This window comes from Grus americana, chromosome 5 (assembly GCF_028858705.1).
Source record: "Grus americana isolate bGruAme1 chromosome 5, bGruAme1.mat, whole genome shotgun sequence".
Classification (NCBI taxonomy): Eukaryota; Metazoa; Chordata; class Aves; order Gruiformes; family Gruidae; genus Grus; species Grus americana.
Genome location: NC_072856.1, coordinates 40,820,529 through 40,843,114, shown reverse-complemented (window position 1 = coordinate 40,843,114; position 22,586 = coordinate 40,820,529). Strand labels below are relative to the sequence as shown.

At 37.1% G+C, this 22,586-nt stretch overlaps 1 protein-coding gene across 8 annotated transcripts in view; it reads left to right on the top strand.

Annotated features, from left to right (window-relative positions):
- The window catches only part of HEATR5A (HEAT repeat containing 5A), a 67,788-nt gene extending 47,558 nt beyond the window's left edge, over positions 1-20,230 (top strand). For 4 of the 8 annotated variants that reach the window (XM_054826645.1, XM_054826641.1, XM_054826647.1 and 1 more), the window contains 14 exons: positions 459-638; positions 2,117-2,356; positions 3,096-3,277; positions 5,026-5,094; positions 5,515-5,694; positions 7,734-7,968; positions 8,414-8,662; positions 10,318-10,445; positions 11,345-11,492; positions 12,195-12,467; positions 15,395-15,619; positions 16,494-16,648; positions 18,069-18,282; positions 18,561-20,219. In XM_054826645.1, coding sequence (XP_054682620.1) covers positions 459-638; positions 2,117-2,356; positions 3,096-3,277; positions 5,026-5,094; positions 5,515-5,694; positions 7,734-7,968; positions 8,414-8,662; positions 10,318-10,445; positions 11,345-11,492; positions 12,195-12,467; positions 15,395-15,619; positions 16,494-16,648; positions 18,069-18,282; positions 18,561-18,862 — 2,780 coding nt within the window. In that variant the 3' untranslated portion in view covers positions 18,863-20,219. Of the gene's footprint in view, positions 1-458; positions 639-2,116; positions 2,357-3,095; positions 3,278-5,025; positions 5,095-5,514; positions 5,695-7,733; positions 7,969-8,413; positions 8,663-10,317; positions 10,446-11,344; positions 11,493-12,194; positions 12,468-15,394; positions 15,620-16,493; positions 16,649-18,068; positions 18,283-18,560 lie in introns of all 8 variants that reach the window. The other 4 variants (XR_008577277.1, XM_054826646.1, XM_054826643.1 and 1 more) reach the window with 4 other exon arrangements.
- Positions 20,231-22,586: the final 2,356 nt, after the last annotated feature.

Here is a 22,586-nt window from a genome sequence, read left to right as displayed (position 1 = left end):
AAAAGTTGGTCATTTTCATTTAACAAATTATTTCCATGTGTCTGGTTTTGAGCTTTGTTGGAGAATAATTTTAACTTTCCTTTCAAGTTAAGACATTGTTTTAGAATTACCTTATGAGTCGGTGTTATGAATCAGATGGCCAAAGACTGTTTTTTTTCAGAAGTTCAGATGCTATGGTGATGGTAATGCTGTGAAATTCAGAGTAGGATTCCACCCCCCCCCCCCGGGCTAACTTTCTTCCTGTTATTAGTATGTTTCTTTAAAAGTTCAAAGTTTGTTTCGTACTCAGATAATTTAGATATGGTATTAAAGCAATTAATACTGTTACTTCAAAATAATTTCAGGGCTAGACCCTTGTTCACAAGATACTCTGTGTGCAACCTTCAGTGGGGTTTCTGTGGTCATTAGTGCAGTTTTGTGATGTACAGCATTCAGCTCACCAACTTTGTTCTTAGCAGATGTTAACATCAGAGAAATAGGCCTGGAGGGGGCATTGCTGGGCTTGCTGGACAAAGAATTGGATCAAAGATTGTGCCAAGATATCAAAGAGACTCTGACTCATATGCTTACTTCAATGGCAGTTGAAAAGCTCTCTTTTTGGCTGAAGCTTTGTAAAGATGTTCTTGCTGCCTCAGCTGGTAAGTCTGAATACACTGTAGTTAAGAACACAATGAAAATAAGGCCTGCAGCAGTACAGTATGTCGCTGGGGGAAAGTATTCTTGTTTCTTGGATGTTTGACGTTTATGAAGTGTATCGTCCTTCATATTGAAACATTAGACCCTTTAACTTAGCTCTTTCAGAAGGAATATGACTTTCTGCTTTCTGATTGCATTTACCCTGGACAAAGTTTTTGTAAACATTTTAGTATGTCTTGCTTGTTCATATTCTTGTTGATTTATAGTCCTAATGTTAACTTATTTCCATATCAGAAATAGAAATGCAGAATAGATTTGAGCTTGTGGGTCTCTCATAGGTGCAATTACCTACAAGAAAAATATTGAGACCATCTTTTCTATTAATAATAGGAATGATGCAGACCTACTATATCATAATGAAACTCCTGAGCAGATAAAATTAATTACTATGCTGAATATTGGGGGGGGAGGGGAATTTCTTTTCTTTCACCTGCAGTGCAGGAGGAAAACTTCTTGGATTTAGATTTTTTTTTGATAGGTACTAGCTTCTAATGTGTCGCACTTATTTTAAAAGGGTTTTGTGTTGGGTTTTTTTCTTTCACTTCTTTCACTGCAGTTCTTCATTTACTTTCATGGTATTGATCTTGTTTTCCAGCAAGTTATATCAACCAAATGCAGACAGTTTTGTTATATTTTATTTTTAACTCTATGTCCTGGTTTCAGCTGAGAGGGTTAATTTTCTCCATAGGAGCTAGTATGGGGCTATGGTTTGGATTTGTGCTGGAGACAACGTTGATAACACAGAGATGTTTTTGTTCTATGGACCTATTGTTGAGCCGTGCTTACACAGAGCCAAGGACTCTTCTGCTTCTCGCACTGCCCTGCCAGTGGGATGGCTGGGGGTGCACAAGGAGTTGGGAGGGGACACAGACAGGACAGCTGACCCAAACTGACCCAAGGGATATTCTATACCATATGATGTCATGCTCAGTTTATAAGGAGCTTGGGGGAAGAGGAGGGACTGGGGAGGGTGGCGGCGTTCGCAGTGATGGCATTTGTCTTCCCAAGTAACTGTTACGGGTGACAGAGCCCTGCTGTCCTGGAGATGGCTGAACACCTGCCTGCCCATGGGAAGTGGGGAATGAATTCCCTGTCTCGCTGTGCTTGTATGTGCGGCTTTTGCTTTACCTATTAAACTGTCTTTATCTCAACCCACGAGTTTTCTCACTTTTACTCTTCCAATTCTCTCCCCCATCCCAATGGGGGGAGTGAGTGAGTGGCTGTGTGGTGCTCAGCTGCTGGCTGGGGTAAAACCACGACACTCTAGCATTTACTTTAAGACACCAAGGTTGAAGGGAGTCATAGTGAGTTGGAGGCTAGAGGTGGACTTTGAAGATATTTCCTCATGAGCCCTTTTGTAGTTTTCAGTTACTGTAAGAAATAATATTACATTTTTTTTTCCCCTGTGTCCTAAATACAGATTTCAATACAGTAGCTTCAGTAGACACCACTCAGGAAGAGGAAACTGCCAAAGTGGATGATGCATCTGTATTAACATCTGACAGCGATGAGAGGTTCCATCCTTTCAGTAATCCACGATGGTCTACCAGAGTTTTTGCTGCAGAGTGTGTTTGTAAAATTATAAGCCAGTGTGAAAATGCAGGCAGTGCACATTTTGACATAACTTTGGCTCAGGAAAGAAAACAACGTGATTCAAGAGGTATGTGTTAAGCGCTGAAAGAATTTCACAGAATGCAAAGTGTGCTTAAAATAAATGTAAGCTGTTTGCATCTTCATTCATCATAAATTTGTTGTTTGTAATTGTTGAAACCTTTAATTACTCTAATTAGAAGCCTATATTTATTAACGTGTGGAGCAATTTTTATTTGCCAAAATATTGGCATATCGCTGCAGCATTGACACTCACTTTCCTGGTTAGAGTACTGCGGCATATGTGTAGGAAGCCATTGTTTCTGCATAAGCATTGGCAATCAGAAGTGATAGCTGGCACCAGCCTACAACATCACACTTTGGTATCTGCGAGTATGACTAAAAAACTCCACTTTTCTTCTTTCTGTAATTTGCATAGTTACTAGTAGAAACATGGTGCCAATTTTCAGTACTGCTTTATGTTTATCTGAAGGTGTTTTCCTCAAAACTCTTTTTTTAGAAAATCTGCCTCATATATAAAGATATTTATGCTTCATTCTAAGTACTTTTTTTTTTTTGCATTCAAATGGAAAGGAGCCTAGATCAGCTAACATAAGATGTCCAAGAAAGATTGTTGTATGTAAGATTGTTGTATGTGTAAGCTGCCTTAAGTGAATCCTTGATATGTGGTAAGGTAGAATGTAAAATATACATTCTGAAAATATTGGGAGCAGTCTTATAAATTATGTTATGTCTAAATCTAAATTCAATAAAACTATTTTCTCTTTTAATTTCTGTTTTTTCTTCAGATGATTTTTTGGTATTGCATTTAGCTGACTTGATCCGTATGGCTTTTATGGCTGCCACAGATCACAGCGATCAACTTCGTCTTTCTGGGCTTCAAACATTGCTAATTGTTGTTCGGAAGTTTGCAGCTGTTCCAGAACCAGAGTTTCCAGGGCATGTAATTCTGGAGCAATATCAAGCCAATGTAAGCACCATTGCTAATAACTTAGAAAAGTTTAGAGTTACAGTATAAGAAATTCACTTTTTGCAGTGCGTAGTGTTAGGTTTGGGTTTCAGTTAGTTTGTTACTGAAATTATTATTAATTTCTTCAGACGTTACTTCCTTAGAAAGCATCTTTTCAGTTTGTATATCATCTTTTAGCCCCAAAGTTTTTCAAGTTTCAGCATTTTTCCCTCTTCCCTATTTGAATACAGCAAAAAGAAAATAGAATACTTGAAGGGTTTTTTTGGAAAGCATTGGTTTCAAAGTGTGAAGTATTGCAAGAAACAGGAACAACTGTCATTTAAAACTCTGCTTAGAAGTAAGTAGCCTTTGCATACCAGAGGTCACACTAGGAGATCTTGGTCAATGAATAAGCTAGAGGAGTTAAAAGCATGGATTGTACTCACAGCCTCTATTTCAGTTAAGTCTTGGTTGAGACTTAAGAAAAGATGTTCTGATTGTTTTGCATTCCAGACTGCACTTGTGTTAAATATGACAGGCAGCTGCATTAAGCCTCATTTGGCTCCCCTTCTTCAATTTCTGGCAGGCATTGAATAAGTCAGATCACTTTTTCTCATAGAAACGGAGAGATCCTAACACTGAGGACATCCTAACCCACTTTGATCTTGCTTTTGCTATTAGAATTCTATTCTACTGGCACTTCTTTGTGGAAAAGAAGTGCCTGGATCTAGTCTGGAAGTAACCAAGGGAAAAAAATACACCATCTGTCCTTGCTGTCCAAAACCATCAAGCAGGTCACAAGTAGAGCTAATAATTCTCCTTTTAACCTTCACTACCCTTAAAGTGTTTCTGCTAATACTATGCATAGATCTTATCAGCTGTTTCATAGAAGTTGAAGAGATGTGAAGCAGTTAAATAACCAGTCTTTTTCTTGTCAATTTTTTTCCCCATAACAATAATCAGAAAGAGATGGATATAGATTTTCCAGACTTAAGTAATGTTTTCCTGAAATCTTGTTCAGAAGTTCCTTAAATGAAGTCTGAGCTTTAGGGGGTCTTAAAAAATTGTCATTAATTATCATTAAAACCAACTCTTTTTCACTTATTTTCACAAACTTGTATCTGTGGTACTTGTACTACACTTTCTACTTTGATCCCAATGAGCATCAGACTCAAGTCTGCGTTTTCAGGTATCAGCTAAAGCAGCAAGGGAAATTTTCATTAGCCTTTAGTGAAATAGCTTTCAACAGTGAGAGTAGGTTAAAATCTTTGCAATCTGATAAGTATATGTTCGTGTGTTCTTTATTAAGTGAATGGAGTGTTTGCTGTCCTTTCACTTTGCAAAGTTGACCAACTTCAGCTGTTTGTTGCCTTAAATCTGTATTCGTTCTGAGTAAGGAAATGTCACTCATTAGGTGTCTTGCAAGTTTTTCATGGTTTGGAACATTGTTTTTTCTTTTGAGGGCTACTCATCAAGTCAAGAGTTCAGGAAGGAAGAGGTTTCTGTTTCAGTTTTAGACTGCGCAAAAAATAGAATCAACTTTGAAGACCCCTCTCAAAGAGAACCATGTCTTCAGTGTAAGCAAAACAAAACAATAAAAGTATGACTGCAACTGTCTCCCTGCTCTTTAACCTCACTGAAACAGTCTGTGGAAAAATGAAGAGGAAGCTATGCTTTATAAAGGAAAACTGCAACAAAGCCTGCTTATGAAAAGTAATTATTTAGTTAATTGTTCACTATGTATTAAATGTTGTATAACTTCTCTTTAGGTTGGAGCAGCACTTAGGCCTGCCTTTGCTCCTGAAACTCCTCCTGATGTCACAGCAAAAGCATGTCAGGCAAGTGTTGAAAGTCAGAAGTCTTAGGTAATAGACCCTCTGAAATTTTCTTTTTGCGTGATACACCACACAAGAAAAAGGAAATAAATCATCTAGCCTCAAATCCTCAGTGCACGCAAAATGTCACCCATGTTACCTCTATATTGGAATAATTCAAAGATTTTTTATGCACTTGAAAATCTGTTGAGAAACTTTGTAGCAGTTGATACTTTGGCTGTTATTTATGACATCCATCTAATGTTTTTGGCTTTCATTACTTATGTATACTAAACTGTAATGTCATTTAACATTCATTAGTATCCAAGAGTAACTGTGTCCCAGCAGAAATTAAATCTGGTTTTCATAATTTTACAGATGGAAAAAATAGTATCCTGTGGTGTTTGGCTCTTGTTTCTCATTATTTCTGTTTTACAACACTAGGTATGCAGTGCTTGGATAGCAAGTGGTGTAGTAAGCGATCTTAACGACCTTCGAAGGGTTCACCAGTTGCTTGTATCCTCTTTGGTCAAAGTGCAGGCTGGGAAAGAAGCACAAAGTCAACAGTATAGTGAAAGCACCTCAACTATGGAGATACTGGCTGTGCTCAAGGCATGGGCAGAGGTTAGTGTAACAGCTCTGTAATGGTAGTTTTGATGTCTGGTAGGTGCGTTAAAACCTTTCAGACAGAATAGTTTCAGGAATTTCGTACATGCTTCATTAAAAAGAAGTTGCTGGTCCCTTGCTTTGCTACCACTAAACAGTACATGGACTTTGTAAACTTGACAAAAGCACTGCTAGTTAAACTGTTTGTATTATACTATACATTAAGAAGTATGCCTAGTACTTAAGAAATAGGAATTTCTTAACATGTTCTAATATTTCAATATTCATTTTAAATCAGCATGGTATAAATGGCTATGGTGATGGTCCACTGAACGTACCGTTCTAAATAGGTGTAATTTTTCTCATTGTCTATTGACATTTAATTTCTTACAGGTAGTTCTTGTAAGTTAACAATGTCAGTTCAGTACTGCATTGGCTAACTGCCTTAAAGTCAGCTCATGTGGATGCCTGTTTTAATACAGGTAAATGCAAGGTTAGATATTTTAAAATAAAAAATGTAAACAATGTACGTAATCTCTATATGATGCATCTTAGAAAGCAGTGATAATGACCTTGGAGGCTGACAGTTGATAACCAGCTAAATATGAGCGTGTGGTTAATAGGGTATTTCTGTGTATAACCAGGAAACTATTTTGAAGGAGAAAGCACACAACAGATACCTTTTATGTGAACATTTGTAGAAAAACATACCAACCTCTGGTGTTCATACTTGAGAAAGGATATTGGCAAAATAGGAAAGCCATAGGAGAAAAGCTAGCAAGTAGGAATAAAAATCTTGAAAACGTGGTTACACCAGGAGATTTAAGTAGATTAGTCTATTTAATCTATTCAGGAACAGATAAGATGCTGTGATCAATTTAAAATTATTATATGGAGAAAAGGTTTTTAATGGCATATAACAATAACCTATCACTGGTCAGAAGCTGACACAAAATTCAGACTAGATGTGAGGCTCAACTGTAAGAAGTGATGATCTGTAGATTGTTCCAGTCTAAAATTAAGATGACTATAAGTTTTCAAAGCAAACTCTGTATAACTCTCTACTGGATCTCAAATATGAGAAGCTATGACAAAGTAAACTGTGGATAAGCATTTGGACCTGTAATTTACAAATATTTCACTTAAGCCTGAGGTGGTTCCTTCTCTCGTAGGATCTTACCTATTTCTTGTTTCCAGAATTTGAAGGAATTGCCCCATCCTGTTGTGGGGAGGAGTGAGAGAGGGGCTTGGCGAGTGTTTAGTTGCTGGCCTGGGTCAACCCTCTACAATTAGCAAACTTGAAAAAGATACAGAAATTGTTAATTGCAGAAGATGGATACTCACAAAAGCTAACTTTAGATTAGTTGAACTGGTCTCCTATGTCTCCTTTATAGTTGAGGAGAAGAGCTTTCCTCCAGGGGCATTCTGGAGAGACTAAAGAGGGCTGCTGGTCTGAAACATTCTCAAGCCTATCTTTTTCGATAACTAGAGAGGCATCATGGGAAATCAACCTTCTGACATTTAAGTTAACCTATTGATGGTAACACCCAAAGTTTGCAAATGATGCAAGACTATACTCTTCATTCTTTACTGCTGACACAGAGTAATATATAGTCTTGAGAAGCTGGTTGCAAGTGCATCATTTCAGTTAGAAGATTTAAGAATGATTTGACTGTGGTTTCAGGATTGTGATTGTAGGTATATTATTTGATAATAAGTTCTTCAGTCTTCTAGCTATAACTATAACAGGGTTTGATGGTTGGAAGCTGAAGCTGGACAAGTCATACATTAATTTTTTAAGAGCAGGGAAGTTAACTGCAGCTATGTTTAGGAATTTTAGTAGGTTTCCCTTTACTGGGACTCTTGCATCAAGGTTAGCTGGAGGAGTGGACTCAGAAGGTTTAGAAAATAAGTGCTTGTTCACCCATGCCTACTGGACTTGAAGCAGGAATAGCTTCTGGGAAAACTCATGCCTGTTCAACAGGCAGTCATGCTAATGATCACAATAGTTTTCCAAGTGTTAATATTTGTAAATCTCTCTCCAAATATATAAACAGGTTTACATAGTTGCAGTTGAAAAGCAGAAGAATCAAAGGGATGTACACAATCACTGTTTAAAAATTGCAAATCCTGCAGAAGAAAGCTACAGAGATGTAGCATCTTCAGCCAGTGGACTTCTGGACTTAGTACAGGCAGATCTTGGGACACTAAGCAAGCTCTGGCTTGCTGCACTTCAGGATTTTGCTCTCTTAACTTTGCCTTCAGAATATGCATCGCAACTACCTGCTGAAGGTAAGAAGGCAAATCAATTGTATTTTCATAGGTGACTTGTAAGTGCGCATCATTAATGTTCTAGCTGACTTGTGTTAAGGTCCCAGTAAGATTAAATTGTATAGAGAATACGCATACTTGTAGACCTATCTGAAGATAAAGACTGCTTTTGAGAATGGAGGTTTCACTGATGTGACAAGTAGTTGGTTTGGTATTCTTGTTCGTTGGGTAATTTTATGGTTGAAAGAAGAAAAAGGTAATTGTATTGGATTTTATCCAAATAAATCTAAATGAAGTGCCTTCATTAAGCTGAATTTTAATATTGAACTTTTTTTTTAAAAAAGTCATACATCAAATACGATAAATATAATTTCAATAAAAAGAAGAATCTCCTTTTATAAGAATGAGAAAATATGGTAGTTGAATAGAAACGACATCCTTAAAACTGTAACTTCTCTTTTTGTAGGTGGTACATTTTATACAGCAGAGACAATTGAAAATGCCCGACCTCATTACTACCACTCCTGGGCACTGATACTTTATGCTACAGCATTATGGCTTACTAGCACAGGTTTCATCGTTGTCGATCCAGACGAAGGAGTTAATAATCTCTCTAGACCTGTCACCCCAACTACAATGTGTCAAGATTCTTCTACCAGGCCTTTGGTGAAATCTCCTGAGGATGTGAATACTGACAGATTTCATCTTATCTTGGGTTAGTAAGTGCTTAATCTGTCTAGATGCTATAACCCAAAATGTCTTTTTTAATAGATAAAACTGTTAGCAAACAAATACTTAATTATCCACATTTAACTGCATCGTTGAATATTGTATCTCTTAGAAAAATATACAGTCAGAAAAATTTTAAGTCCTAGTGAGAAAATTGTAGAATGTTTTCCCCAATGTCATAGAAAAAACTGTGAGCTGAACAAGTGCTTACTCCTCTGCTTATAAATATGCAAGTTCACGGGTGGATTTTATCACGGTTGTAGCACTACAATTACAGAGTGTATGGTTTAGCATTGCTGAAGTACAGTTTTATATCGCAGAATAGTGTGTAAGTTGGGAGGGAGTTGTGGCGGTCATCTTGTTCACCTCCCCCTGCTCAAGCAGGGCCACCTAAAGCCAGTTGCCCAGGACTGTGCCTAGACAGCTTTTGAATATCTCCATGGATGGAGACTCCACAACCTCTCTGGGCACCCTGTGCCAGTGCTTGGTCACCCTCATGGTAAAAAAGTGTTTTCTTAAGGTTACATAAAGCTCTGTTTAAGCTTCTGCTACTGCAGAAGCTAATCAGGCAGTTAAATTCAGTCCCAGTTCTCTAAATTTACACAGTTAGGCGTTTCTGGTGGTATTTTTTTTCTTTAGTCTCTCTTTTGTATCCTTCTTCTGTAATCCCTTTTTGGCATGGGTTTGTATGACCCAGATGCTTCTTTTGAATCCCAGTCTTCCTGCACAGAGCCAGCTTCCTTTTGAACTCTATTGCTCCCTCAGTTAAAAGTGGGACCTCTGAGGCAAAAGCTGCTCATTTCCCCTGCTTTCTATACTACTGGATTAGTGCTTCAAATTTCATATACTTTACCATGGACACCTGGCTTGTTTATTCTGCTTCTGAACATATTCCACTTACTCATTTTCACTTCCTACAGAGAAACTGAAAGCACTTTAAAACAGGGACACTTTCTGTTACACAGTTGTAATTAGTGTGCATTGATCAGTTTCTGAAGTCATCACACATTTTGGAATTACAGCTGTACAACTGGGATGAGAATATGGATCACAGTTTATATGAAGTTTATCTCCAATATCATAAAATGTCATCTGAAGAGTCCTGAAAGCTCAGAAGTGCTTGTTTTTATCTGCTCTAGGATGTGCAAGCTTAGGCTTCATGTAATTTACTTATTGCTGGTGATCCAGTTGTGGTAGCTGCAATCTTTAGCGTTTTTGTAAAATGGGAAGATAAAGCCTCAGCCTTTGAGTTTGGGAACTATTATTACTTTCGCCATTGTTTCCTTCTATTACATAAATCAGTGTGATTAGGCAAATATTCTGCTATATACTTATTATGAATTGTTTGCCTATTCATTGGACGTAGAGTTCAGTGTTTTACTCAGAAATAGCTCTCTTTTTTATTTATGTTAATAGCCAGTTATAATTGTGTCTTATACTGTCTAGAAGCTGAAGTTTTTTGTTTTGAGGGAAATAGAGTTCTTGCCCCAAGATATTAGCAATAAGAGATGAATTCATTTAATATAAAATGCAAATGCCATTTCTGTGTCTGCTCAACCTACTGTTAGGTTACTTAATAATTGACAAAATTACTTCTTAAAATTTTATGCACCTGTGGGTTTTCTCTTCTGATGCTTACAGGAATTAGTGTGGAATTTCTCTGCTCTCCTCGATCAGATGCAGCAATGGAGAACATTATTGCCTGCTTACGTGCCCTGCAGGCACTCTTTGATGTTCCCTGGCCGAGGTCTAAAATAGGTGGTGATCAGGTAATGTCTTAATGATCAAAAGCCCCTCAGAATTAAGGCATAATTTTAGTTTGAACAGTATCTCTACTCTCTATTGTATATCCAGGAATCTTCAACACATAAGTAGTAGGTGAATTATATGCTTTACCAAAATCCAAAGCTGTAGAGGGAGGAGAGAAAAAGAGCACGTGGAACCTGTAAGAAGACAGTGAGGGGCACAGAACTTGAGGACATTTCATCAGGAAGGAGTAACTAGATAAGTAGGATGAGAGCCAGGTAAAGACAGAATTCCAGAAAAAACTTCTGTCACTCTCTCTGTCAAGGGACAGTTCAGTTTATTATGTTGTAAATATTTAAGATGATAAAAGGAACCTGGACAAAAACAGTGGTATTAAAAAAAAAAAAAAAGGCAAAACCAAAACACACACAAAGCACCAGTGATCCTAAAAAGAAGTAGTAACTTCAATATTCCTTTTTTTTTCTCTTTAAATTATGCTGTGTGCTATGCAATTGTCTAACACAGCAAAAGTGATAAAGTCTGTGAACATGCCCAAGTTCTGCTGACTATTGGTGCTCTCTCCAAGGAAATGTATATACTGTAGGAGACATACAATGTAGTATCCCCGCCTTCAAGAGTCAAAAAGCCATAAGATAAGGATTACTTGGGGGTTTTTTTAGTAATTTTAAATGCCTTATCTCTAAATTACCGTGATTACTATTTTGTTGGGAGAATTGAGCAGGACTGCTGCTACTGGGAGCTAGGAGCTAGATGTTGAAGAAAATGCCAACTCCTGTGATTGTATCAATTATACTGTGTTCCTTAGTGAGGTTAATAACACTGTTGGCTTTAATAAGTATTAACAAGTTTCTAAAATTCTTGCATTAGAATGGGGATATATTAAGCATTTTTCTTACTGTAGGAGTTGGGTGTAGAGCTGCTGAATGTTTTGCATCGACTGATACTGACCAGAGAATCACCTGATATTCAGCTTGCTGCCCTTGAAGTGGTTCGGTTGATTCTTTTTGCATCTCAGGAACACGTGAAGGAAAAGCGGAGAAGTGCAGAAGGTACAGAAATGTGTGAGATGTGGAATACACATTATCAAGGTTAAAGCAATTCTTTCTTGGAAAACTGGATTCTTGAAGGTGATATTCCAAGATGCATCTTAATTGCAGTGTTTCACAGTTGATGACTAATCCTAGGTTACTTAAGTCAGTCCAGATACCTGACATAAGCAATTGGAGTGGTATGACAGACAGCAGATGGGTTTGGGGGTGACTAGAGGGCATGCAGTGAGGAGGAAAACTGGAGAAACTGCAGTTGGAATAGTCTTGTGTGGTGTCAGTCGTAGTGAAAAGCTGGGATCAGCTGCAGTAGAGCAATGGAGAAACTCAGCACACACAGCTGTTACAAGCCCGACTCCACTAGTTACTCTGATAGTAACTTCCTGAAGTTCATTTTCTAAAATAAATGTTTTTTTAACTGAGAGAAGAATCGAAACACTTACATCAGATGACATCATATTGGCATGGTGCCTCAGCACGTTGTATGTCTAAATCTATTGCACGCACTTTTGCCTTTTGACAATTAGTGCCTAGTTTGCTTATTCAGCAGGATGAATGTTTGCCAGTAGAACTTGGAATACATATGCATGCACATATATATGTATAAAGATTACCACTTGGTGATAAAACAGTCTTAAGAAGTAAACTTTTTGGAAACAAGGTACAGCCTGCAGATTTCTACCGTATTTCTTCTTTTGGTTTTAGTTGATGATGGTGCTGCAGAAAAGGAAACATTACCAGAATTTGGAGAAGGCAAAGATACAGGAGGACTGGTGCCTGGCAAATCATTAGTCTTCGCAACACTGGAGTTGTGTGTTTGTATTCTTGTCAGACAGCTTCCCCAGCTCAACCCGAAATTAACTTGTAGCCCTGCAGTTCAATCTGGAAAACATCTGTTATTGTCAGAAGATGGAAGCAGACTGGTAGCAGCAGCATTAGTTATTCTCTCTGATGTTCCTGCAGTCTGCTCTCCTGAAGGTATGCTGTTTCATCACAAGAAAAGATTAATGAAAGAATATTGGGCTCTTCTGAGCCCCCTTGTTATTACCTAATTTTCTCAGCTGGATAAATCTGGCAGCAAGTTTTGTTGATTTGCTTGTGACGATTTCCTGTTCTAATTATTTTTTTGACTGTCAGATTACAAAACAAGTTACAAAACTGAAGCAATTACAGGAGTAGTTTTTCTTTTCCTCCCACAGGTAGCAGTGCAATTAATAGATTCATTTTGTACAGGGAAGTATACGATAGCTACATGATTATATTCTACTTGAATTGTCTATTCTGGAATTTATAATGCAGACATAAATTAAATTTAAAAGGGAAATGTATCATGTTAGCTTTTAGTGAAAGGTATCATTTGAACATTAGGAAACCACTGTAAGGAGTTCTAGTTGATTTTTCAGATCAGTTGAGTTTTACCCATGATTCACTTTGGATTCACTCCAAACTTTTAAGATGGCTTCTCCCCTGGCCACCCCTCAATATCATGTTCATACGTATGATCTTTCAGTACTGTTACAGCCACACCTATAAACCTTTTTTGCCCTACTCCTCTGTTCCAATGTTAGGTGTCTGTGTTACACCTTATGCAAATTTTTGCATTTACCAGCCGTGGTAAAATGGTCTTCTTTTTTCTTAATTTGTTCTCTGTTACAAGATTCTTCTTCAGGGAAGAGCATACTCCAAATGGAATAGCAGGCAGTTCTTTCTATCGTTGTAGGGCGATGATGCGATTTCTCTTTTCCATCTGCAGCTCAGTATTTATCATTTTAAAGCAAAAGGAAACAAACGGCATTGCTTAGATCTGAGGGCAACTATCTTGTATGAAAAATAAGCTATGATTTTTCATTTCTCCCTGTAGTTCTTTTTGTCTTTAGTTGTTCAGGTTATTCCTCAAACCAGCAGCTTGCAGGATCAAACCAGATGGGATGTTTACACTAGAGAATTTAAGCTTTTAAGTCAGGTGGCTAAAATGAGGAGCTTAGGCTTGCTTATACAGTCAGATGAATAAAGAAGCATCTCCAAAAGTCAACTCATATAATCAGAGAGAAGAGAACTGCTATGTGGAATTGCATCATTTTTTCCCCTTTAATAGGTAACTGAAGTTACAGTCCTGTGACTACCATGTCTCTTGGTGCAGGTACCTGTCATGATATGTATCCACAATAAAATCTTCAAATAAATGATGCTCATAAACTGCATTTCCTACTGAATTCCAAATCAATTTTCAGAGACTTGGCTATCCTCAGGTTCAGAAAATACTTCTACGTATGTCAGAGATCCTCATTATTCAACAGGTCTCTCATGAACATCAGTATATTAGAATCTTAAAAACATAAGTGTTTTCCTGATGAGGGAAGGACGTAAACACATTAAGCCATATGCTTTACTCTGTGCTTTGCTGAATCAGAAGTTAAGATAGGAGCAACACATAAGTATGCAGGTTTCTAGATTTTATCCAATATGTGCAGAATTCTGTATTATTATTGGATTCAAAGACATAGGAATATGCAAAACAGCTATCCCAAGTTATTTCTGTAATTATTTTAATATTTTTTTTTAAATAGTCTCATATTCTGACAGGTCAACTGTCATATTCTCGGGGAGAAATGAAGATCTGTTCAGTAGGCTGTGGGACAATCATCTTCTCTCCTTAGGTCTCCTCTTTTCCAAAATATTTGTTAGATTTCTTTTATTATAATTCTAGGAATTTTTGTTATGCATTTTAAGTCTGAGATCATCTTCTTATTAATCTTGCTAAATTTTTGACTTTAGTGATTTCCTGGACCAATGACATCCTAGGCTAACTACATATCACATGGGAGAAGCATTTCCTCTTACCATTTTTGAAATTACCGCCTCTTAATTTCCTTCACTGTACTGTCTTCATTGCAAAATATGCTTGGATGCTCATAATTTTTTTTCTACTACTCAGTACTTTGTATACTTCTATAGCTTCTCTTCTGCTCCTCACTGGTTCTGATCTTTCTGTTCTTGCTTTTCTCTGAACATGACATAATTCCACACTTCGTATAATAAAGTCATCAAGGAAACTATATACTGTTGTGGTTTTGCCCCAGCCAGCAGCTAAGCACCTCACAGCTGCTTGCTTGCTGCCCCCTGCTGGGATGGGGGAGAGAATTGGAAGAGCAAAAGTGAGAAAACTCCTGGGTTGAGATAAAGACAGTTTAATAGGTAAAGCAAAAGCCACATGCCCAGGCAAAGCAAGACAAGGAATTCATTCCCCACTTCCCATGGGCAGGCAGGTGTTCAGCCATCTCCAGGACAGCAGGGCTCCATCACGCATAACAGTTACTTAGGAAGACAAACACCATCACTCCCAACGTTCCTCCTTTCTTCTTCCCCCAGCTTTATATGCTGAGCATGATGTCATATGGTATGGAATATCCCTTTGGTCAGTTGGGGTCAGCTGTCCCAGCTGTGTCCCCTCCCAACTCCTTGTGCACCCCCAGCTACTCACTGGTGGGGTGGTGTGAGGAGCAGAAAAGGCCTTGGCTCTGTGTAAGCCCTGCTCAGCAGTAACGAAAACATCCCTGTGTTATCAACGCTGTTTTCAGCACAAATCCAAAACACAGCCCCATACTAGCTACTATGAAGAAAATTAACTCTAGCCCAGCCAAAACCAGCACATACACAATGCCAATTTCCAAGGGGAAAAGGTTTAACTTCACTTAAGCAGGTCTGACCCCATGTTTGCTATAGTAAGTCACGTGATATTTCAAATTTTTCTTCAAATTACCGGTGCCTCAATTCACATAGCTGATTAAAAATGATAAATTATAAGTAAAAAAGAGAATCCAACAAAACTGCTTCAATTTTTTTTTTAATGTAAAAGGTACCTGAATTTTTTTACTTCTATGGAATTGATTTGCTTTGTTTTACAGGAAGTGTCTCAGTTCTTCCTACTATCTTGTACCTAATTATTGGAGTACTTAAACAAACCGCTGTGAAATTGCGAGATGGCCAGTTACCTTTGACGGTTGCTGCATCTCTACAAGCTCTTAAAGGACTCTTGTCTTCTCCAATGGCTCGAGCAGAGAAGAGTCGGACTGCTTGGACTGATCTTCTACGTAGTGCTTTGGTCACAGTGCTTGACTGTTGGGATCAAGGTAAGCACAAATTTGCAGTTTGTGTGTTTAAAAAACAAAACAAAAATGTTTAGGTGAAAGGTTTTATTTAAATTAAATTCATGCGCATCTTAAAAGAAGACATATCTTCATCACAGGAGAATTAGTTGGCTACCAAGTACTGTTGATATGAGAAGGCATCATCTGAAAAGGTCTAAATGTGGGATTGCAGGCTTACCCCATATTATGTAGTGCCACAATGTAGTTACATGGTACGATGGAATCAACGGGAGTTAGGGCTTCAGTGTGCAGTTGAGCATAAAAAACTAGCTGTGCTGCATGCAGGTTCTTCACAAAGAATTAGTGTCTGTATTGAAGCAAAGGGTATTAAAACAGTAGTTCAAGAAAAAATATTTTTGTCTTAAAGTTAGTTTTCTGTGTGCTGCTGCTTCAACTTCCCAGGTTTGTAGTTTTTTTATCATTCCTTACATTTAATCTCAAAGTTATGATTTGTTGTTGGAACTTTTGTTTATAGTGCTGGGTTTTTAATTTATAGCAAAAGAATATATGTTCTTAATGCAGATTTTATATTATTCTCAAAATAGGTTTTACCCAAATATGTGGTACCAGCTCTTCAAAGATATGTATTGTATTTTATACAGAGGAACAATGGAATAGGAGTATGCTGTTATTTCTAAATATGCATATAACCACCCCTGAATTCGCATTTTAGTCTTGGCTTTTATTAGAGTAAAAGTCTGTATTCAGTGCATCAGAGTATGTCATGTATTTGAAAAAAAAGATTCCTTAAGAACCATAGACATTGATATTTCTATTGTATCTCTTTGTAATACTTTATGAATTCATAGAATTACATTTTAATGCAAATCTAACAGACTGCTTACTTTATTGATAGTAGATGGGCTTCTCCAAGAACTTGATGAAGTTAGTCTGCTTACTGCTATTACAGTATTTGTTATGTCTACCAGTCCAGAAGTTACTACCATAGAGTGCCTTCAAAAGCGTTGTATTGAGAAGTTTAAAATAACACTTGACTCAAAAGATTCTCTTGTAAGTACTGCTGAAGTTATAAGAATATCAGTATCATATTAAATGCATTTTGGCTTATTCTCTATTTAGTTGTTTCACTTGTCCTGTGTGTTAATTCCAGTTAATTCTGTCCTGACTACATCTGTTGTATTTTAAAATACAGTTTGAATAAGTTAGCAAGAACATGTCCAGCAGTGCATTTTATCATTTTTTTATTCTGTATACAGTTCTGTATTCCTATGATTTTTTTTTAATTGCATCAGACTCAGAGCTTTACATTGATAAGTGCATGATACGGTTGTGTAGGCACCTGTTTCATTTTTTTTGTTCGTTTTATCTTCAACACACAGATACTATCTTTTGCACAGGAAATCCCTCAGCTGTGAGTCTTTGGGAGCTGCAGCACATAACCACTACGTAACTGTTACTGTCCCACAAGCATCAGCTCCTGCTCACTGCTGGAGGCAGCATATTGAACTAGATTAATGCTTTGTTCCCACCTAGTATAAATATTTTTGCACAGTTGCTTGAGATTGTAGTGCCACAGGTCATCTGTTACTATTTTTCATCTAAAAAACCAACGTATCAGGAAAAAAAAAGTATTTATTATCATTACAAATACAAATGGCTTTTCTAGGAGCTGGGACTTCCTCACTCTGAAAGTCCAGCTCTGAAAATAACATGCATCAGATTTCGTGTTTGACTGTGAGAATTCAGTGTAAACTGGTTTTCTTGCGTCTTCTCTGTATATATTCACGTAGTAACAAAAAATTAAATAGTTGTGTTTACTTGAGAAATAGCTGTAAGAAAGTAATTTTTTTTATATATTAATACATTTCTAGTATTATAAACATTGGTTTCCACTGATAGGAAACTGGGGATGCCAAATATGACTGCAAGAAAATGGTAGTATGCATTTGCAAATTTTATCCAAGCGTTTAGGCATTTGAACTTTTCAGAAATTATGTAGGAACTTGACAGTTTCAGTCCTATTGACTTCCAATGATATGCAAGCTACTGCACCATTTCAGGCTTTTTAAAATTGTGCCTGCAGTTTGACAGAGGTAATGCTTACATTTTAAGCATCTGTTTTCAGTCAGCTGTATTTTTGCAAAAAAAAGTATCTTTTCAAAACAGTACTAAGAGATAATCTTCACACAGAAATAACATTTTTTCCTTAACTCAAAAATGTAGGAAGTTGTAGGACTCAGTGGAAAGAAACAGGAAGCATGATCCTAGTTTCTCTTAATTTGATTACAAGTTATAATGCTCCTATAAAGTATTATGTATTAGCAGGCTGCAACCTGATGAATTTTCAAGCTGTGAGGCACATTTTTCCCCCTCCCTAAAATTTTATCTGACAAGCTATGAGTTTTAAACCACTCTGACATGTCATTTTAAGTATAACACTTTGTAACTGCAAATTTAATTTTCCCTTTAGGTACAATATAAGTGCTACCAGCTGCTGCACTCCATCTTTCAGCATCCAAACAAAACTGTGTCGTATCCTTATATTCATTCTTTAGCACCATCCATTGTGAGAAAACTGCAGGAAACAGAAAAAGCAAAACCTGAAAATGCTGCTGAACTTCAAGTCATTCAGGAGGGAATAAACGTGGTTACAGCTCTCACAGCCACTGCTGAGGAAGAGCACCGTAAGTTACTCCCATTACTAGTATCTAAAGCATTAGACATGCTGAAAGTTGCCATAAATAACAAATTAAAACAAAACGACCACTAGGAATCCAGTCCTGAACACTAATTGCTAACAAAATTGCTAACAAGAACATTGGTTATTTTTAACCATACAGTTCAAATAACATTTGCAGCTTTATAGTTTGTGTTAAATGTTAACTTAGAGAAATACTTCTAGTTAGAATTTGAAGCTATTTTTGAAGAGGGTAGGTTTAAGTTGTGTTTTCAATGTTTATAGGTGCTCATTTGGTGGCCTGCCTTCTTCCCATCCTTATTTCCTTTCTTTTGGATGAAAACGCCCTGGTTTCTGCTACAAACTCTGCAAAAAATCTACATGAGTTTGCTTTGCAAAATCTGATGCAGATTGGTCCACAGTACTCATCAGTTTTTAAAAAACTAATGGCTTCCTCGCCAACTATGAAAGCCAGGCTTGAGTCAGCTGTAAAAGGAAATCAAGAAAGCATCAAAGTGAAGACTGCTAAACATGCAAAGAATCCTGGGAAAAGTTCAAGCATTCAGCTAAAGACCAATTTTCTTTAAAGTCTTATATTGTCATTTTACGTACTTTGCTATCAACAGCAAAAAATGTCCCTTTTCATTTCTAATCGGAGCAGGATCACTATGAGTTGATCCCATGTATTTCGGTTTGCACTGAAGTGTTACAGAAGGTTTTTAAGAGAAAGTGAATCTCTAGATAATTTTCTGTTAGTGTAAGACTTCTTAAACATCTCTAAACACTACGAATAAATCTCTTGGAGGTCATCTAATCTGTATTTTTTGGATTATTTTGGACTAAAATACCAGAAATGCACATGCCTATATTAAAAAAGTATTGTGAACTTTACCATAGATATATTTAGGACAGCCCACACTTAGCCATTAAGTAAAATTAGTTTTGTTTTAAATCAATATTTGTCAAAAATAAGTTACCCTGATTGGTTTTTGGATTTAACCAGGACATAAATTTACTTGCAGGTTGTAATCTATCCTAATTACTAATTTAGCACACTGCATCATTAAGTAAACAGATTAAATATCCTTATAAGCCTTACAATAGATTATTGTTGATCTCAAACAATTCAACTCAATAAAGGTAATATTGATAGCTTTAATCCCAATAACTTCTTGAGCTGGCCGAGATTTAACAAAAGCTGTTAAATACAGCTCTACGATGCTTCTTCACTGAGGACTCCGCAGTGCTTTACCCAGTGGGACTGTTATGCACATGTAAGTATTTGCAGGCTTGGTGCCTCGCTGCTCGACATAGTCTCACTTTTCAGGACATATATTGTGTTAATTTTGTATCAGGCTAGCCAGGCAATTGGAGCTTACATATCTTGTCCAGGATAGGACAGCAATTTTAATATACTGTGCCTCAATTCAGACATCTGCTCTATCTGGATGTATGTTTCCTGATCTTTAAATGATCGGTTATATATATACATGTAACTCACCTAAATTTATGTCTCTCTGCAACGAGAGATGGACATATTTGCAGTCAGCTTGTGTCAAATAAAGTGCAACAAACTCATAATAAGGAGTATTTAATTAACATTTTTATCAAGGAACATATTTTAATATAGAAAAATAACTGTCAAAATTGCAATGGCTATAAAGTATTTTCTACATATAGTGTATTGACTTTTCTTAACACCAGTATTAGCTAAACCAAACACTATCAAACTGAGGATGGTATTTCCTTCTTGAATCTAATTACTTTGAAAGAAGAAAAAAAAAAATTTACAGAACTGAGAAACACACCGTGACTCAGGAAAAGTGTGATGTACTGTATTTTATTATAAGTTTTGTATATAAATATAATTGTAAATTGTACAGAATTAACCATTTGACCAAAGTTCTAACAATTCATTTTTCTAATTTACATAAATAAAGCTAATTTTCTTCACTTAAGATTTGTCTTAGTCATTTTACCCAATAGCAGAGGAGCTCTAAGGACCTCCATAACAGAAAGAAAATGATTGTATGCTGCCACAAGGAAACTAATAAGAAATGTTTGAGCTGGATGCACCAAGGTCTGTGACTTGACATTGAAGGTCTTCCTCTGTTCTGTGTAGCACAGTGGGTGAGTAAGTAGGATCAGGGAGATAAACTTTGTACATGTAAATCCCTGTTCTATGCCAGATGCTGAAATGCGTCAGCTATCGCAAAAGGGTTGAGGTGCCTTCTGTCTTTCCCTGGAGAACCAGAAGTTCTTTGTTCCATCTCTTCATTGCAGTCAAATCTGAAGTTGTTGGCTGTGTTGAAAGGGAGCAATAGTAAATTTCACAGATTTTTGTTTCCAGCTTCCCAAAATGTAACTCTGTTTTATTGGTAGACAGCAAGTCAGAAGCTGTTTCCTAGAAGAGCATATTGTTTCCTTACCAACAGTGATCTACTAATAAACTCCTCCTGTTTTCTTCCAGTGAAAAACTTGGCCAATGATACTTCAAGCAAGGCAAGAAAGCAAGGGGGAAAATCTTATGAAAAATTAACACTCTTTGTTCTGTTTTTAAATAAAAGAACATACAGCAAGGTAGATTATTCTTCTGCTTCTCTGCACTGTAGTGTCAGAAACCACAGGAGGAGTCACTCCCTTCTGTCTTGAAAGCAGCGCTGCCTGGCCAGCCCTGATCCTGTAGGCATTCCTAGATACTGCTTTTTGCACAGGAGACACCCGTGTGGCCTGATTACACACTGACAAGTAAAGTTGCACTTAAAATACAGACATCATGAAATAGTTGTTGAGTTGCAACCTCTGATCCTTAAAAATAGTGAATAAAGTTAAACTGTACTTTCATGCAGCCCAGAGTTAAAAGAAGCGCTCAGATTTGTTCACAGCACTTGTCTGAGCAACGCTGGAGCTGCTGCTGTAGGTGACATTTCACACAGGGCTCCAGGTCCATTAGCTGAAGTATATAGCAAGCAGTTATTTTTCCATCTGCTGCTCAAGCTATTTCATGACGGTGGGCTTATAGCTTCAAAGATATAAAAATTAAAAAAGCTTATTTGGCCAGACATGGCACACTTTACCTGCCTCTAACGTATTTTTAAATAACAAATACTGAAAGTTGATTATGTAGAATAAAATAAACCAGATGCATTTGATACATTATGTTGTCTGCACAGGGAAACACTAAAGATGTCAGTGTCATGCCACCAACCTCTCCAAAATGTTGTGTGGTTCTTATTTTGGCTTTGAGGTACTGTTGTAGATTTTTTTAATTTTTTTTTTTCCCTAAAATGTTGTATGGCTTCTCTGGAGAATAAATGGTTTATTACATATAACAATGGAAGGGGAAGTGACATCTAAATATAGCAAAAGCAGGGCTGAAGATTTTGTCTGAGATACAGGTCAAAGCAAAAGCAGGCTTCCAAAGCCTCCTGAAGCAATCTGTGGTAGATTAACTCACATTCACTCACTCTGCAGCTGAATCTCAATTTTGCTCTATTGTCCTATCCTCCCTTCCATAATCCCAGTCATCTGAAGTGCAGAATCAGATTCCAGAAGGTAGAACGTGGCATCAAATCCCTTTCCTCTGTGCTTGCACTCCAGCTGCTTAATGGCAGCACTTGCAGAAGAAAACAAATGGGGAGGATGAGTACCAGCCTGTTTCTAAAAGTTGCTGGTAAGAAGCTAAATTTAGTAATGGCAAAGATTGATAAAATCCTATTCTGAGCTACAGCCTTATGAATTGCAATTGTCCAGCCTAAAATTGGATTTTTTTTTAAATCAATGTTAACATTAATGTATTAAAATCTATGTGAATTATCTCACTTCCAATGAAATGCAATATAGAATTGCTGAGACTCCCTGTTGCTACTAGAGGGGATTTTTATTTTTTTTTAATTATAACCTTCTCTGGGGAAGATTTTGATTATGGTATTTTATTAAGCATTTTTTTCTGCCTAGTGCCTCAGTTCTCAGTACCCGTTTCTGCAAGAAAAGGAGGAGGTTTTATGAGAGACATATTTTCAGTGGAAGTACAGGCCTCAGGGATTCTGGAAACAATTTTGACTTATAGCTTAAAAATAGAAGGATTATGCAATTTGAAAATAGAACCTATCATTATGAAGGCAAATGCTCTTAACCTCATCTTCTCTCATGCAAGGTTCATGGCAAACACCAAGAAAAAATTGTCACAGATGTATGCACGTTTTTCAGGAAACACAGATACAAGGATAACTGGTTCAAGCTGTTGCCACCAAGTTTACCTGAAATTCAGTTAGAGGAATAAAAGAATTTGCCTGTAGGGAAAATATCAGG